The sequence below is a fragment of the Naegleria gruberi genome (assembly GCF_000004985.1).
Source record: "Naegleria gruberi genomic scaffold NAEGRscaffold_22, whole genome shotgun sequence".
Lineage (NCBI taxonomy): Eukaryota > Heterolobosea > Eutetramitea > Acrasida > Naegleriidae > Naegleria > Naegleria gruberi.
The window spans coordinates 353,547-370,571 of NW_003163305.1; the positions used below are offsets into that span (position 1 = coordinate 353,547).

A 17,025-nucleotide genomic window follows, 5' to 3' on the forward strand; every position below is an offset into this window, starting at 1 on the left:
CTCCATTAAGGCATCTCACAAATATCTTCATTCACCTCAAAATCATTGTAAAATAGGATAGAAAAAGTACGCACGATCATTAGAAAATTAGAAAAAATACAGTGAAGAGAACACTTTGCATCAGCACTCTTTTCCTCTCCAATTTTAAATTAATAATAATATATCAAATTGATATCGAATAGATGATGGATTCACGTAAAACTGTTTTAATTACTGGAGGCTTGAACGGAATTGGTTTGGAAATTTCTCGTGCCTGTTTACAGAGTAAATTGTATAATATTTGTGTTGCCGATATTGCAATTCCACAAGAAGGTTCATTGCCAATCGATCCTTTCCAAAATATTGAAGAATCACAAGGAAGATATCTTTTATTACATTGTGATGTTTCAAAGGAAGATCATGTACAACAAGTTGTCTCGAAAACAGTTGAAACTTTTTCTAGATTGGATGCAGTGATTAATAATGCAGCCATTTCTCATCCACACTATGGAGCTAAAGATATTACTGGTTTATCTTTGGAAGAATGGAATCGTACAGTTTCTATTAATTTGACAAGCATTTTCCTCACTACAAAGTATGCAGTCCCACATTTGAAACAATCAAAGGGATGTATCATTAACGTTTCAAGCACAAGAGCTTTGCAAAGTGAGGCCAATACAGAAATTTATAGTGCCACTAAGGGTGCAGTATTATCGCTCACTCACTCCTTATCTATTAGTTTAGGACCAGAAATTAATGTAAATGCCATTTCTCCTGGTTGGATCGATGTTCAAGACCATCAACTTGGAAAGGAAAGAGAATATAATTTGAGAGATTTGGATCATCGTCAACATCCAGTCGGTCGTGTTGGAAGAGTAAGTATAATTTCACAATAATATTTTAAATAGTTCACAAATGAAAGCCTGAAGATGTCTCAAAATTATGCTTGTACTTGATTCAAGATGGATGTCAAGAAGGAGGTGGTTTCATCACTGGTCAAAACTTTGTCATTGATGGTGGTATGACAAAGAAGATGATTTATTTGGGTGAACCATGGTGGAATGAATAAATATATTTATTTTTTGAATTTTGTAATTTTCAAGAATCTTGTTTATGATTTTGTAAGGAGTTTAGGAATAGCCTTATTCTTTGAAGGAATTAGAGAAAATAAGTTAAATAGTTGCAGATTTCAATTATTGAAATATTTAAAAATTTATCTCAAGAATAAAGCACCATTTCTCCAAGTAGTGTCACCGTTATAATATACACCAGCTTCATATTGAAATCCTCCTTCAGGAGCTCCATAATAGGTAAAAGTTGTGAAAATACTTTTTGTTTGGGACATGTGGACCAATCCCACATTGTGTCCTATTCTGAATCCAACACATTGACCATTGGTTGCTTTTGAATAGGACATGTGAGTTGGGACCACTTGTGTACCTGTATGTATTGTACAATTGACTGCTCTATCAGGATTACAAATGTCAATGAGGAGTAAGGAACAGCTCTCACCTGTTTGGAGACAGCCATCAATTCTTCTGTCTTAATGTGGAAATAGGTGGTTTCTGAGGTGGCCACAGCTGTATTGTCATCAAAAACATGGAAGTGAACTCCCTTATAATCAATTCGAATGCCAGCAAACAATGTCCAACCACCTCCATCAGTGGTCATATCACAATAAACAGTCATGACTGTAGATCCAGGTTTGATTTGATACAATCCACTTCCTTCATTATTCTAAACATATGGAATGGATGGGAATACATTTATAACCAACTGAAGCAGTAAATGTTAAAAGGTAATGACTGGACGTCCAGATATTAAAGTAATTAAGCGACACACAGCAGATCATTCATTTGCTTTCAATAATTCACACAATATATAAAACCAGTCATTATTTGAATACCTTAATGGTGACTACACATAAACATCCTTATCTTCTTTACAGTTACTTGATTACTACTCATCAAAGATCGTGATCCTGTACTGAGATTGTGGTCATCGAACTCATCGTAAATCTTTCTCAAGGAGCTTGTTTCCTCTCCTACTCTGTTTGTTCAAATCAAATTGTTGCCACTTGAATGTGTGTGAAAATGATTATCACTTCTAAGGAGTACCATGGACAATAATGAAAACAAGTCCTTTCACACTCCCATCTTCTGACCTTAACTCCTTTCACTTCCTTCTATTCTAATTCGGAGACGAAATTGGATCATTGAATGATCATGTAGACATTTATTGTCTTTTCTAGGTGTTCGAATATTAAAACTTGAAGAGTTCGTTTAGTTGCACTGTTCGTTCACAACTCCACATACATCCAAATCGAGATTGTTTACATATTTTTCAATAGTAAAGATTCATGGTATAGGAGTTTCTTTGAAAATTGTAACCCCCATTCAATTTTTCTAGAACATTGAAGAGAAGTCCTTCCTGACCTCCAAAAACAAACATCTCGAAAAAAAAATGAGTAAATTGACAAGTGTCATGTTGCTTGTGGTGGTGATGTTCGCCATCTTAGCACATTTATGCGCAGCACAAAGTACTTTCAGCACTACAAATGAATGTAAATTCTGTAAAACTGCTGTTGAAATGGTGGTTAGCAAATATGGTAAGTAAAATAATTCATGATGTCATCATGAGTACTGACACACCATTTGACAGTCAAACCAGCATTTGCTAAAGCCTTTTGTAGACGTATGGGATTTAAATTCTGTACTAAACTTGAAACCTATCTTGAAGGAGCTAGATCAATTAAACATGCCAAAGATTTGAAGAGTAATTTGGCATTGACAATTTGTAAGGGTGCTTTAAAGATTTGTTCCAATAAGAACCAAAAGGAAACAACACAACAAGTTGATGAAGTGACATATGTTTTCCAAATTGTTGATGGTCCAAAGTTTTTCAATTTCACAGAACAATCTGATGCTTTCGACTCAATTAATGGAAATGCCACTTTATTTGGTTATTATTATAATAGTTCTGCTCATTCAGTTTTTAATGGAACAATGAATACTACTGGAGATGTTTCATTCAATGGAACTCATAATGTTTTTGTTAATGGAAGTTATATTCATCAAAATGGATCATTGTTTATTGGAAACAATTTGACAGTTATTAATGGAAGTGTTTCACATAATGGATCTTTCCTCATCACAAATAATACCTATCACCATAATGGTAGCACCTTTATGAATGGTAGTATTTCAAATGATTTTATGGGAATTAATGGAACTTTGAATTCTACTGGATATATCTATATTTCTAATTCAACTTTCTATTCTAATGGTTCAGTAACAAAGAATGGATCAATTTCATATGGAAATGGTACTTTTGAAGGAAATGGAACTCATTCACACTCTGGTGTTATCAGATATCACAATGATACCATGTATCACAATGGTTCATTGAATCATAATGGTACAATGAATTATGGTAACGGTACATTCTTCTCCAATGGTTCATTAGCTCACAATGGTTCAATTCATTACAATAATGGTTCAATTTATCACAATGGTTCATTGAATCATAATGGTACAATGAATTATGGAAATGGTACATTCTTCTCCAATGGTTCATTAGCTCATAATGGTTCAATTCATTACAATAATGGTTCTGTTTATCACAATGGTTCATTGAATCATAATGGTACCTTGTATTATGGTAATCAAACCTATTTCAATGGTTCTACATCTCAAAATGGAAGTGTTTGGTATCACAATGGATACCATTTCTCACAATGGTTCATTGAATCATAATGGTACAATGAATTATGGAAACGGTACATTCTTCTCCAATGGTTCATTAGCTCACAATGGTTCAATTCATTACAATAATGGTTCAATTTATCATAATGGTTCATTGAATCATAATGGTACAATGAATTATGGAAATGGTACATTCTTCTCCAATGGTTCATTAGCTCACAATGGTTCAATTCATTACAATAATGGTTCTGTTTATCACAATGGTTCATTGAATCATAATGGTACCTTGTATTATGGTAATCAAACTTATTTCAATGGTTCTACATCTCAAAATGGAAGTGTTTGGTACAACAATGGATCAATTTCTTACAATGGTTCATTGAATCATAATGGTACTATTTATTATGGAAATGGATCATTGTCATCCAATGGTTCATTATCTCACAATGGTTCAATTTACTATAATAATGGAACTATTAACCATAACGGATCAATTGTTTACAACTCTAGTACTGGCTCTGATTCATCTCTTTGTTGGGGACAATCCGTTTGCATTCGTGGTGATTATACCTCTAGTGGTAAACTCAATTCCAGTTTATTCGATAATGCTGTTGGACTCACTGGTAACATGACTGTAAATGGTGATTTGATTATCAATAGATCTTTCAATGTTCAAGGTAACTTGTTCGTTAATGGTACCCTTAGATTGCACGGTTATTTGAATGTTGCTGCTGGCAGTTCATTCACTTTGTGGGGTAAGATTGTTGTGAATGGAAAGATTGTCGTCAGTGGAAATCTCAGTATTACCAGTTTGAAATCCGGCAGATTTAACATTGATTCTTCCAATACTTTATCAGTCAATAACAGCAATGTTTACTTTAAGGGAAAGAGTTTCAGCGTTTTCGTTAATAGAAATGGTGAAGGCACCTATTCTGTTAATAAGGAAGTTTCCACCCATGCAAGAGGATAAATAAACTTTGAAATAACCTTCCAAAAAATGGATGCAACCAGCGTGGTTCGATTATCGTCTGTGTGCGTGGAGTATTCCCTCCCCATGAATAGCCAAGTCCTCTAAAGTATCAGATCCATGAATTTGAGCTCCTTGTTCCGTGGAAAAAATAATTTCATTCTCATTTAAGGAGTGATGTTGACAGTAGGCAGTGAAAAGTTTTTGTAATGCAGTCGATCGCTTAATTTTAAAATAAACCTCGATATTATTTTCATCCTGTATGTAGATCAAGTAACAGTAATCTAAACTAACTTACAATTACAACAATTTGGGCAACACTGTCATCTGGTATATCAGTTGTTGAACTTCTTTTAGATCGCAGTAATCTTCTTGTATCTCTAAAAAATTCTCCATACTCTTCAGTTACGAATTCAGTAAAAACTGAATAACTATTGTGCTTGATTAAATCAAATGGTGTTACCCCAGCCTTATTTTCTTTTCCAAGGAGAAATGGAACTTTTTTCAACAGACCTGTAATTGGATAGCTAGATATTTTGTGATTGTACAAAGCTAACTGGATATAATGTAAAAAATTATCTCCAAACTCATTCTCTTCGTATAGAGAAAGATCCTGATTATCTAATTCCTTGAATATAATATCTATTGTAAATGGACTAGTTTGCGAAATAATGATAACTAGCAGTGGAACATGAACAAATTCGCTATATATTTCGAAATTTTTAGGCAAACATTGAATCTTTTCATACCACAATTGCATAAACTCATCCTTCTGTGTTTTTAGTAGATAAAGTACTAGTTTTTCTAAATAGATATAGTTACAACTAGAATAATAGTATTTAACTAAAGATAAACACAAATCTCTGCTAATCTTTCCAATACTGTATAGTACTGTTAAAAAAACCTCGTCAGACAATGTACAAAAGAGTAACTCTTCAAGATTTGCTTCAAATCTCCATCCATTAAACATTCCAAAATATATCAATCTTTCCGATTCCTCATTTAAAAATAATTTTCCATTTTGATAGGTATTTGATAAATAAATTAAATATTGAAATACTTCAGGATTAGAAACTTCCAAGCCATTTAAGGCTAGTCCTGCAATGGGTAATTGTATATCAATCACCAAAATATCTAATATTTCTTTCATTAAAAACAAGTCGGATCTATAAGGGCTGTCCATCAATTTCGTAAAATCAAATGAATTTGGAATGCAAGACATCATATAGTCAATGAATTTAGAACCAAATTTTTTGCTCATTAACGAAAGATACTTCTTCATCCCATTTCCAGTCGAATTAGGGAACTTGAAGGTGTTACACTTATACTTCTTCATTAGAATATCCTCTTCTTTTGTATTAGTTATTATTTCAAGTTCGTTGACAGTCTCTAGTAATTGTTCAGAGTCACCAAATAATGTCACTTTCTCTACTTTCTTACAATGTTTGGTGATAAAGTTAGCAGAAGGATCTAATAATACTAAATGTTTAACAATTGTATTTCCTTCAAACTCATTGATTGAGTTGTTCTTTTGGAGCACAGGAGATGATCTAAATACTAGTTTAGTATAATTATAATCGAGCAAATTCTTTGATATTGGTATTGGTGGGGGTGGTGCGTGAAAGAAGAATCCATCATCAAGATAATACCTTTCGTCAACATCTTTAGTATCGCGTTCCAATTTGCCAGAAAAAATTGGAACTCCATCCTGAAAGAGATGTTTGGGAATTATTTTGGAACTACAATCATCATTTTGATATAAATAGAGCTCATTATCTTGTAATGTGTTGGTTTTGTAGAATTCTTGTTGCTTTAGTAAATAGAGTATTCTTTTCAAATAATTCTTATCGCCACTCACAAGAACTAATTCTTCCATTGACAAAATTTTGATCATCATTCTCCTGTTAAACTCTTTTGAAATGACTCTCATTTTGTGATAGTTGACCATTGGAATATCAGTACAATAGCCACCTTCTTCCAAAACTTTGTTGAGCCAAATTGGACAAGAATTCAAATCTTTAAATTTTCTTTCCAAACTCTTCCATCTACTCGTAGTAGGAATAAATTCAATAATATCATATCTTATATCGATATTCAACTTTCTTATTAATTCACAATCAATTTCTAATTGTTGTACATTAATTTGACTTTCAAGCCTTTTTTGATCTTGTTCAATCCAGCCTCTCGCAACATCACCCACAGCAAAATACAAATTATCACTCACAACATTTCGGAAGGCTTCATAAGAGGTGCTTTTGTATTTTGTTTGCAATTTTTCAAGCATTTTCCGAGACTCTTTATCAATTTCTGAGGAAAGCAATCGTTCAATCACAAAAGCCTCTACAGAGAGTTTACCTGGTTCCCCTTGTGTGATCATTTTTTTCTATTTTTTTAAAGTTTACAAAATTGTAAAGTTTCTTGTTTCAGTTCTTTTCAAAAATTGTTATTGAAAATCCATTCATTGAAAATCAAACGATTGATAATTGATTCTTTATGTGGCCACGCTATTATTTGGTCAATGTCTCAAAATGGTCACTTTCCATATTTCATTTCCACTTTAAATTTTACATTTAAAGAAATTTCCATTCTCTTTTATTCTTTCTACATAAAAAAATCAAAGCAAGATGCCAGATTATTCAACTCAAGCAACCGAACAAATCAGATTCCCAGAAACTGAGTACAAGAAACACCCAACTCTCAAAATGAGAGCTCTCCAATGGATGGGCAAGAAAACAGTTAAAGTCAATGAAGTAAGCCGTCCACAAATCACTGAACCAACAGATGTCATTGTAAAGGTAACAACCTCAACCATTTGTGGAAGTGATTTGCACTTGTACTTTGGAGAATTCTCTGGAATGCATCAGGGAGATATTTTGGGGCATGAGGCAGTTGGAATTGTTGATGAAGTTGGTGCCAATATTAAGAATGTTAAGAAGGGTGATAGAGTTGTTGTTTCTGCTGTCATTTCATGTGGTCAATGTGAATATTGTGAGAGAAAGGAGTTTAGTTTGTGTGATATGACTAATCCTAGTAAGGAAATGGAGAAGATGTATGGTCATAGAACTGCTGCCTTATTTGGTTATTCTCATTTAACAGTAAGTTGTTAGAATAGTTTTGATTCTAATACGGAAATTTATTAGGGAGGTTATGCAGGTGGTCAATCAGAATATGTCAGAGTTCCATTAGGTGATCAAAATCTTCTCGTTGTAGAGAATGCAAATCTAAAGGATGATTTGCTCATTCTCTTGGCTGATGTTGCCTGTACTGGTTTCCATGCCACTGAATGTGCTGATGTTCATTTCAATGATAAGGTAAGTTTCGAATAGAATTTCTAATACTGAATTCTAATCATTTTCAAGGTTGTTATCTTTGGAGCTGGTCCCGTTGGCTTAATGGCAGCTATGTGGTCTTTCTACAGAGGTGCCCAACACGTTGTCCTCATTGATGGAGAAGAGTACAGATTAGAAAAAGCTCGTCAAGTCTTTGGAAACCTCAACGAATTGGGAGGAATGAAAAAGGCAGATGTTGAGCTATGGAAAGGCAAATCAAAGAACATTCTCGAATCTGATTTGCAATCATTATCATTGAGTTCACCATTCACCTCAGGTAGTGAAAGCACTGAAAAGAAAATAGAAAGCAAACAAGAAAATATTCCATCTGAATGTTTCAGTGGAAGTAAAGCTTTCGAACAAGAAATTCCAAAACATGTCCAATTCCATACCATTAATTTCCACGATTGGGCATCAGTTGATGGTGGAGTTGTCAAGGCAGTTCAATCCCTAATTCCAGGAGGACCTGATGTTTGCTTGGATGCTGTTGGTTTCAGATTCGAAAGAGGATTCCTTCACACCATTGAAAGATCTCTTGGATTGGAGACAGACACTCCTCAAATTCTGAATGATTGCATCATTTGTTGTAAGAAGGGTGGCAGATTGGGAATTGTTGGAGATTACTTGAATAGATGTAATGATTTTGCAGTTGGTCCACTCATGGAGAAGGGTTTGAATTGGAAGGGAGGTCAAGTCTTTGTTCAAAGATATTGGAAGGATTTGTTGAGAGTTTTTGAAACCAATCAGCTCAATATTGATCCAACCTTTATCATTACTCATCAAGTTCCACTCAGTCAAGCAGATAAGGCCTATGACATGTTTGCCAATTATAAGGATGGTTCAATCAAAGTATTATTGAAACCTGGAATGGATACCATCAACTTGTAAACTATCCACATGTGGCATTTCATCTCCACTATCTACCCTCAAAGTATCAACTCCTCAACTTGTTCAATAATTAATAAAGTGTGAAAACCATTACTCGATCAAAAAATCAAAAACTCCGTCAAGACAAGGAGTGAATGTAATTTGTAAAAAAACACCAAAAAAAAATCTTCAACAACAAAAACACGAAATTTCATCATTAAATGTTAGCTTCATCATCTATCGTGGTGGATCCTTCGGGAAAGTGCAGTTTAGCCTTTAAACAATTGAGAGATGTTCCATCACAAATGGTTTTCCAAGCAATGGCCCCTAAAATCATTGAATTGGATTTATCACATAATAATTTAACTGATTTATCGGATAATGTTTTGTGTTTGGAGAATTTAACGAGTTTAGTACTTGATCATAATCGGATACATTCTGCTTCTACTTTTAATTCAGGAAAACCCCTTCCGAAAATTACATTATTGTAAGTGTGTGTGTGGATCACATCATTGGAAATAATTGAAAATATTTAAATATTAAATTGATGAATAATTAAATACTTAAGATGGGTCAATTCAAACAAAATTAAAGATTTAAAACAATTTGTAGAAAAGGTTGCCTATCATTTTCCTAATTTAAAGATATTTTCCATGTTGAAGAATGAAGCTTGTCCAAACTTTTTCACTGGTGGATCTGCAGAGGAATATGAACAATATAGATTGTTTGTGATTAGTAGATTGAATAATTTAACAGTATTGGATTCATCAACAGTTACAAAATCTGAGAGAGAAATTGCAAAGAAAATGTATGGAAGTCCAGATGCAGTTCCGAGCTATATCAAAGTTCAACAACAAGTTAAATTGGAGGAAGCTGAACAAGCAAGATCAAAAACCATAGCTCAACAGCAACAACCATCGAGTAATCGTCCTAATTTACCATCACTTGGGTTGCAACAAAATAGAGCTCCACCCAATTCACAACCTTCATTCAATTTACCAAGTATTGATAATTTACAATCACGTCAATTTGTTACTACATCATTTAATAATAATGGATATTACAATAATAGTAATAATACTCAATATGATCCATATAATCAAGGAGGATATAATGTACCATTAGCTTATTCACAACCAACTAATCTAGTTCAAAATCCACAATTTATTTCACCTCAACCACCAATGCCTCCTTCTCAAGGAGGTATGCAACTTCCTTCCTTAGATTCACTTGCACAACCTAATACCTCTGGCTATCAACTTCCAAATCAATTCAACCAATATGGATATTACAAGTAAATAAATTAATTTATTTTAGAGAGATGAAAATAAGGAATGAAGTAAATTATAGTACATGGTAGTATTGAATGAGTTGGCAACATTAATTTGAATGCCACTGGATGAAGAGTCCTTATAGACTCTTCCAGCAAACTCAGTTGTTGAGTTCACTACTGAGGAAAGGTCAATATTGACCTTTACTTGTTCGAATGTGAAAAGTTCAGGTCTAATCAAAAAGGAAGCAGTTATTGGATCATAGGTACAAGAAACTGGATTAATGGTCAGTAAATCTGATAGAAGTGAAGCAGTATTGGATTTTCCCTTCTTGTTGAAAAGTAATTGTTTCAAATTGGTCAACTGTTCTGAAGAAATTGCTTCCTCATTAGCAACATCCAAACCAATCATGAAGAATTTCTCTGAAAATATTTGCATTACTACCTGAACACTCTTTGCATCACAATGATAATTCCACTCCATATCTCTATTTCCATTAAAAAGTGAATTTCCTCCCATTGAAACAATTCTTCTGACCTTTCTCTTGAACATTTCCAATTTTGTTGGATTATTTCTAATCCACAATGCAATATTAGTCAGTGGACCAATAGCCAAAATGGTCAGTGAATTATCTGGAAGAAATTCCAATTGAGTTACTTGATTATTGAGATGTGAGAATGTTGGTTCCAAATGAAAAGTTTCCTCTCCTTCTTTCGACCTATCAATCAATTGATTCTTCAATGCAAATCCAGTTTTTTGTAAAAATTCAGTTTGTCGTTGATCCACATTCGAATACCAATCAGCATCTTCAAATCTGAACTTTTGTAAATTATCTTTCAAACCAAAATTTGATCCCTTCTCGATTTTAAATGATCTATCTTTTGAAATACTACTCAGAGTATTGGTTTTTAGCATGTTTGCAATAATTTCCTTTCCAATAGTTGCATTCGGCGTCATTCCATGCACAGACGAAAGTGAGCTCAATATCAATAAATTATTTTGCTGCAGTGATTTCTGATTATTCAAATGAATTAGCAACACTTGTATTGCAAATATATCATCCATTCCAACATCCGAATCAATCCACAAATATTCACTCAATGAATCCAATTTTCTTTCATTTCTTTTCGAAACTCCAAACGAAACTCCCAAAATTATACCCAAAGCAACCATTACCAACAAGCTAGCTCCAACAACCAACACCACCTGAATCAAACCTCTTTTCTCCATTCCATCTGAAAATTCAGATTGCCCTGACATGTAATATCCAACAGCAGCAGCATCAGATGAATCATTCTCAACTTGCACATAATTTATTTCTTTCATTTCTCTGTTTTGCTCAAGTGTTCGCAGTTACAATCTTGCTTTTTTTTTCTAGTTTGAAAAGGAAATGAGAAGGTGAGTGAGAATTAATTTTAATTTCCCTCTCACATAATTCTCATCTACTCTAATATCTCACAACCATTGATCAGACTCGGAAGTTCTTGGTTTCAGTTTTCAATGGTTGTAAACTGTTGATGCATTGCAACGGGATTTTTGAAAGTTCCAAGTTCAATTGGTCAACCAATATTTTCAAAAACAAATGCAACAAGAAACATTAGTGCAGCTCCAGTTAGATGAAGCATTACAATCCAATTTACTCTCCACTAAAATCAGAGACATTCCCCACCATCTCAAACATGAAATAATCATTGCTCCGATCATCTCCGCCGAACAATTAAAGGAAACCATTAAATTTCTCGATACAAGACGTGATTGGTTTACCATTCTCAAATTTATGAACGAACACAATACAGGATATAATCCATTCTACAATGTTTCCATCAGTGCATTGGGATTTAAATATTCACTTAGTTGGTGCTATAATTTATTAGAAATTGCCTCCAATTTGGGAAAGGAATTGAAATTTGATACAAATTTTATATTTCAAATAGTTGGGATAATTCCTGGATTTATTTATAATAATTCGAATGATGTTATTAGAAACGATAGAGAAGTTGTGTTGAGATCTGTTAAGAGATTGGGTTCCATGCTTGGTGTTGCTTCTGATAGATTGAAAGATGACAGAGAAATAGTAATAACAGCTGTCAAGCAAGATGGTGAAAGTTTACGCTATGCAAATGAAAGATTTAGGAGTGATAGAGAAATAGTCCTAGCAGCTGTCAAAACTGCTGGTTTGGCATATGTTCATGAATCATTAAGGAATGACAGAGAAATTGTTGAGCTGGCAATTTCACATTGTGGATCATTTCTATCAGGTGCAAGTGAGGAAATGAAAAAAGATAGAGAAATTGTAATGAAAGCCATTTCGACAAGTTCACAAGGATGTGCATTTCAATATGTGAGTCGAGAATTAAAGCTCGATAAGAAATTTGTTTTACAAGTTCTCAGAAAAACTGAGGGACAAGCTCTTTGTTATGTGAGTGAAGAATTAATTAAGGATAAGGAATTTCTTGTTGAAATATTGAAAGTTATTGGGACATCTTTCACGAATACATATGTTATTGGGAGAATTATTAAGGATGATAGAGATTTGATATTATTAATTGCTAAATAAGATGGATTTATAATCAAATATATTAATACAGAGCTAAAGAAGGATAAGGACATTGCATTTGAAGCTGTCAGTCAAAATGTCAATGTTTTTCAACATATTGACAAGTCATTAAAGGATGACAAGGAATTTGTGTTGAAATTGGCAAAGAAAAATTCAAAGATTATTCAATTTTTGTCCAAAGTACTAAGGAAAGATCGTGAATTCATGTCTCAAATCAATAAACTAAACCTCGATTAAGAAATTAACATGTTTCCAAACTTTCATTTTATTTACAACCAACTTGTTTAGTCAAAATAAATCTTGAACTATCAATTCCTTGTTTCCTAAAAGCAACCATAATATTACTCAAAGTTTGTTGTGGTAATTGACGTTGTCTTCCCAAAATCCATGAAATTTCATAATGATAAACACCCAAAACACTGAAACAACTGAAAACCATTGCATAATTATTGTAATCTGTGTCAATAACCCAATATGGAGCATAGAATGGGTTTCCACCAACTGAAACAAGTAATTTTGCTGGTTCTTTATCATCTGGACAATATCCAACACCAGTAACAGTTGTCAAATTTCCATCATATATTTCAGAATTGGAAACTAATACTTGTGAAGGTTCCTTTGGATTAATGGTATAGTTTGCTTGAATACAGACACCACCACGTTCCATGATATTATCAAAACGAGCAATTTCATACCAAAGTCCCATGTATTTAGCTAAATTGAATTCTTGCATGGTTGAAACTTTTTGACATTTTCCCCAATCAGCAGAGACGAATGTTGTGTAAAGAAGTGAAATGACAATGACAGCAATGAGGAGGGTTTGTTTGAACATTTTTTGAGTTTTTGATGGTGTTGTTTCTTTCTGGTTTTGTGGTTGTTTTATTGGTTGGATAAAGGATTCTCTCTTGTTCAAGTCCACTTTATTCGAAACTTTCTGAGCTTGAAGTGGAGGTCACTATCTCAGCTGGTTGAGATTTAAAGTTGATCATACACTAATCAAACTTCCCGTACTGGAACTAGTATTGATTACAATCATTAGCTGTAGTTCCAAATTTTACAAATTTCATTAAAATATTTTTACAAATTTAGAAATTTTACATTTTTACATTTTTTAACTTTTTTATTTAACGTTCAACAAATTTGTAATAAGTTTGATTTGGATTACGAATTTTAAACATTTTCTCTTCATACTCATTATTGCAGAGAACGATTTTGTGTTTTTTCTTATTTACATTTTTTTTGGTTTTTTGTGTTTTTTGAATTTTTACAGAATTGGAAGGCAAAGTGTTGAAATTATTTGAGGAGGAGGAAGAGGAATATGAGCTGGTGGATGATTCACAATTTACAATATTATTACAATTCGAATAGGCAAATTGACTGTTAACATTCGAATAGTTTTCAGGAAACGAGTTTTGGAAATAAGCAGAGTTGTGGAAAGTGTTGTTAGCAAAGGTAGCAATTGGTGGTTGGAAGTAATTAGTTTGAAAGTTGGTCAATTCGAATTGATTAAATATGGAAGGATTCTGGCAGGTGTGAAAAATTACTTGTTGTGGTTGATAAAATTGGTGTTGCATTGAAGGTGCAGGTTGTGGAGGTGCTTGCATATTGGTACAGAGTTGGTTATTAGAAACTGAACATTGCAGACCTTTAAACAAACTTTCGAATAAAGGGAAAAATTGAGAAACCAAGTTAAACTGCACAATAGTGGATGACATATCATTCAATGCACAAGAATCGTTCGAAGAGTTACAAGTCTCGGTGCTGATGATTTCAGCCGGCTGTGTTTCTTGATTTGGAGAAATGTGTTCATCACCATGTTGTGTCATGGTTTCTGATAAATTAGACGAATTATAATTCACAATTTCTGAAAACGAAAGGAAGGAATTACTAGTCTTTAAACCAGCAGCATTACTTTCATCACAATTATCAATAAATTGTTCAAGGAAGGTGTCAAGTGATTGCATTCTTTTTTTAAACCTTTCTGGTCAACTTGAGAAGTGCCATAAAATTTAAGGCAAATTAAATTTGTTCTAATTTGTAATTTTGTGTTAATGTGCGAACTATTCTATTCGATTATTCTTTCGAATGGATCAAGAATGGTAATATTATTGAATGCCTCCAGTTATGGTCATTGAATTGATTGAAAGTGCCATGGAAAGTTTTGAATGTGTGCAGATCCAAAGTCCATTGTCGGGAAGGACGGCATGAGGAGAAAAGCACAGAATCATAATAACATGCATATGGATCTTCCTGTGTGTGTAATAATATTCAAATTAATTCGTTGGACAAGTAGCATAAATTATGCTTGTTGCCCAGTTGACATATTTGGCTTTTTTTAAAACCCAATGTGTCGCCAAATTTTCTAATATGGTCATATTTTGTGCTGGTCAAAGTCCAGAATAAGTGAGATCTGTATTGTGAGAAACAAACTGTGATCTTTTCTGGTATGTTAAATTAACAATGGCGAGATGCAAGGAATGCAATTAATACGAATCCTTTAGGATTCGATTGGATTCAATGAGAAACAGTTTTGAGAATTATTTGTAAATGAGTATACACTAACATGAAAGAATCAACCAAGAACTCATGATAAGTTCTTTAGATTAGAAAAGAATTGATAGCTACTTTGATTAGAATCAATTCAAGATGCAATGTTTATTACATTTACTTTGGAACTCTTGAAAGGTCTGCTGGACCGGCATAACTAAACGAGAGCAATGATAATAATTTGATAATATTAAAAAGGGCAGTGTCGATTAAATAAAATAATTTGAACAGAAAAATAATTCATGTTATCAGAATTATTGAGTAAAATTTAAAAAACTTACACATCATCTTCAATGCCACATTCGTTGTGTCCTCTCAAAATTTTGAAAGTTCCTGTTTAATAATTAAAATAAAAATAAATTTTAAAAATTATTTAAAATTAAAAAAATTAAAAATATTAAATTAAAAATGTCATGAAGAAATACTTACCGTCAATACCCCAATCAGTTGACCAAGAGTTGGCAACCAACCAGTAATCAACACCACCTTCAACACCCCAACCAATAATCTTGATGGCGTGACCACCCAAGAAAGAACCAGTCTTGTGTGAGTAAACTCCAGACTTGTAGTTCATGAAATCTCTGTAATTATAATTATTTTAGACTCGAGTCAATTAGTCTTTAAAACTTACTGGTAAACACTGAAACCACCTTGGACTGGACCGTTAGTGTAAATTTCTTGTTGGATATCAGCAACTCTTTCCCAGAACATCCATGGAGAAATGTGAGAGAATGACTTGGCATAGTAAAGTTGGGAGGAAATTGGAATGTTAGTACCATTACAGCTAAAAATCATGTTAAAAAGAGCTAATTAAAATGAAATGACTTACTTTGATGGACAAGCTGGGACGTTACCACCACCAGAGACGTATGGCATACATGAGTCTGGGACGATACCCTTGTTCTTCATCCACCACCAAGCATTATCCAAATTACCACCATCACATCCCATATCATTGTAGTCGCAAGAGACCATATCTTGAGGGGACAAAATGACGTCAACCTTTCCGTTAGAAGCAATACAGAATCTATCAGAGAGAGATTCAGAAGCAGAGACTATTGATCATGATATTTCACAAAATTTCACAAAATTACAACTTACAAGCCCAACAAGAACCACATTGTTCTTGATTTCTAATTGGGTGAATACACTTGCCCCATTGTTGTCTAGAATCAAAGTTAGTTGGGAGACCAAGAGTCTTGAATTGCTTGGAAGCTTCTTCAACACCAACAGACTTGACAGCGGAAGCCTTAGCTTCATTGTAGTGCTTGATAGTAGTCATTTGTTCTTCAGAGTATCTAACTTGACCTTCCTTCTTGGCAAAACCCAACAATCTCTTCATTTCAGCAACGGTCTTACCAGCCAAATTTCTATTGACACCAGCCTTCCAAGTAGAAGATGGATCACTATTAATTTCGTTAATCATCTTAAAGTTAATAGCCATGGTTTCATGGTCTTCAGCAGTGATTGGAGCGCAATAAACTGCGGCAGCCAAACACAACAAGAGTGTAGCGATAAACAAGCTCTTCATTTTTTTTTTAAATTTTATTATTTTTTGAGCGCGGGATGAGGTTTTTATTAGGAACTGGAGGTTGAAAACTCCAACTTGACTCCGTCCTTCAACTAGTAGTTCATTTCATTGATTAGTGGAGATGAAAATCAATCCTAGGAGTTGTTATTTCACATAATTCTACCCTTAGTTAAACTCAATTTTGACCCTATCCATATCTTTCACTCTTCAGGAATAACATTATTTGTGGGAGTTTAAGTTGTGAGTTCATTGAGGGAGCTCTTCTTTACACAA

The 17,025-nt window shown here is 33.5% G+C and overlaps 11 protein-coding genes across 11 annotated transcripts; 5 read left to right on the plus strand and 6 right to left on the minus strand.

Annotated features, from left to right (window-relative positions):
- Nucleotides 1-185: 185 nt before the first annotated feature.
- On the plus strand, nucleotides 186-1,048 carry NAEGRDRAFT_67271 (uncharacterized protein; the record flags this gene model as incomplete). Its single annotated transcript, XM_002677494.1, has 2 exons — nucleotides 186-854; nucleotides 902-1,048. The coding sequence occupies 2 exons, from the start codon at nucleotides 186-188 to the stop codon at nucleotides 1,046-1,048; spliced, it is 816 nt and encodes a 271-aa protein (XP_002677540.1).
- A 299-nt stretch (nucleotides 1,049-1,347) lies between these two features.
- Nucleotides 1,348-1,668, minus strand: NAEGRDRAFT_67272 (uncharacterized protein; the record flags this gene model as incomplete). Its single annotated transcript, XM_002677572.1, has 1 exon — nucleotides 1,348-1,668. One exon carries the CDS (start codon nucleotides 1,666-1,668, stop codon nucleotides 1,348-1,350), a length of 321 nt encoding a protein of 106 aa, XP_002677618.1.
- Nucleotides 1,669-2,442: 774 nt separating this feature from the next.
- NAEGRDRAFT_67273 (uncharacterized protein) lies at nucleotides 2,443-4,653 on the plus strand (the record flags this gene model as incomplete). The annotated part of the gene is made up of 3 exons (XM_002677495.1): nucleotides 2,443-2,587; nucleotides 2,641-3,660; nucleotides 3,683-4,653. 3 exons carry the CDS (start codon nucleotides 2,443-2,445, stop codon nucleotides 4,651-4,653), a joined length of 2,136 nt encoding a protein of 711 aa, XP_002677541.1.
- A 286-nt stretch (nucleotides 4,654-4,939) lies between these two features.
- Nucleotides 4,940-7,027, minus strand: NAEGRDRAFT_48893 (uncharacterized protein; the record flags this gene model as incomplete). Its single annotated transcript, XM_002677573.1, has 1 exon — nucleotides 4,940-7,027. One exon carries the CDS (start codon nucleotides 7,025-7,027, stop codon nucleotides 4,940-4,942), a length of 2,088 nt encoding a protein of 695 aa, XP_002677619.1.
- Nucleotides 7,028-7,274: 247 nt separating this feature from the next.
- NAEGRDRAFT_67275 (uncharacterized protein) lies at nucleotides 7,275-8,867 on the plus strand (the record flags this gene model as incomplete). The annotated part of the gene is made up of 3 exons (XM_002677496.1): nucleotides 7,275-7,745; nucleotides 7,791-7,961; nucleotides 8,010-8,867. 3 exons carry the CDS (start codon nucleotides 7,275-7,277, stop codon nucleotides 8,865-8,867), a joined length of 1,500 nt encoding a protein of 499 aa, XP_002677542.1.
- Nucleotides 8,868-9,187: 320 nt separating this feature from the next.
- NAEGRDRAFT_4076 (uncharacterized protein) lies at nucleotides 9,188-9,652 on the plus strand (the record flags this gene model as incomplete). The annotated part of the gene is made up of 2 exons (XM_002677497.1): nucleotides 9,188-9,333; nucleotides 9,415-9,652. Coding segments are annotated over 2 exons (384 nt in total), but the record flags the coding sequence as incomplete, so codon positions are not given.
- Nucleotides 9,653-10,159: 507 nt separating this feature from the next.
- NAEGRDRAFT_48896 (uncharacterized protein) lies at nucleotides 10,160-11,443 on the minus strand (the record flags this gene model as incomplete). The annotated part of the gene is made up of 1 exon (XM_002677574.1): nucleotides 10,160-11,443. The coding sequence occupies one exon, from the start codon at nucleotides 11,441-11,443 to the stop codon at nucleotides 10,160-10,162; it is 1,284 nt and encodes a 427-aa protein (XP_002677620.1).
- A 256-nt stretch (nucleotides 11,444-11,699) lies between these two features.
- Nucleotides 11,700-12,674, plus strand: NAEGRDRAFT_67278 (uncharacterized protein; the record flags this gene model as incomplete). The annotated part of the gene is made up of 1 exon (XM_002677498.1): nucleotides 11,700-12,674. The coding sequence occupies one exon, from the start codon at nucleotides 11,700-11,702 to the stop codon at nucleotides 12,672-12,674; it is 975 nt and encodes a 324-aa protein (XP_002677544.1).
- Nucleotides 12,675-12,939: 265 nt separating this feature from the next.
- NAEGRDRAFT_67279 (uncharacterized protein) lies at nucleotides 12,940-13,506 on the minus strand (the record flags this gene model as incomplete). Its single annotated transcript, XM_002677575.1, has 1 exon — nucleotides 12,940-13,506. The coding sequence occupies one exon, from the start codon at nucleotides 13,504-13,506 to the stop codon at nucleotides 12,940-12,942; it is 567 nt and encodes a 188-aa protein (XP_002677621.1).
- A 292-nt stretch (nucleotides 13,507-13,798) lies between these two features.
- NAEGRDRAFT_67280 (uncharacterized protein) lies at nucleotides 13,799-14,638 on the minus strand (the record flags this gene model as incomplete). Its single annotated transcript, XM_002677576.1, has 1 exon — nucleotides 13,799-14,638. One exon carries the CDS (start codon nucleotides 14,636-14,638, stop codon nucleotides 13,799-13,801), a length of 840 nt encoding a protein of 279 aa, XP_002677622.1.
- A 664-nt stretch (nucleotides 14,639-15,302) lies between these two features.
- On the minus strand, nucleotides 15,303-16,748 carry NAEGRDRAFT_77381 (cathepsin B). Its single transcript, XM_002677577.1, has 6 exons — nucleotides 16,323-16,748; nucleotides 16,051-16,276; nucleotides 15,853-16,005; nucleotides 15,651-15,802; nucleotides 15,503-15,554; nucleotides 15,303-15,378 (listed from the first exon to the last, which is right to left on the minus strand). The coding sequence occupies exons 1-6, from the start codon at nucleotides 16,663-16,665 to the stop codon at nucleotides 15,339-15,341; spliced, it is 966 nt and encodes a 321-aa protein (XP_002677623.1). The 5' UTR covers nucleotides 16,666-16,748; the 3' UTR covers nucleotides 15,303-15,338.
- Nucleotides 16,749-17,025: the final 277 nt, after the last annotated feature.

Excerpts from the sequence above, each read along its gene's own strand:
- NAEGRDRAFT_77381 (XM_002677577.1), bottom strand. The coding sequence starts at position 16,665 with ATGGCTATTAACTTTAAGATGATTAACGAAATTAATAGTGATCCATCT. Across the intron at positions 16,006-16,050 it reads GTCCCAGCTTGTCCATCAAA|CTGTAATGGTACTAACATTC; the intron begins GTAAGTCATTTC and ends CATGATTTTTAG. Across the intron at positions 15,379-15,502 it reads TGTGGCATTGAAGATGATGT|TTATGCCGGTCCAGCAGACC; the intron begins GTAAGTTTTTTA and ends GCTCTCGTTTAG.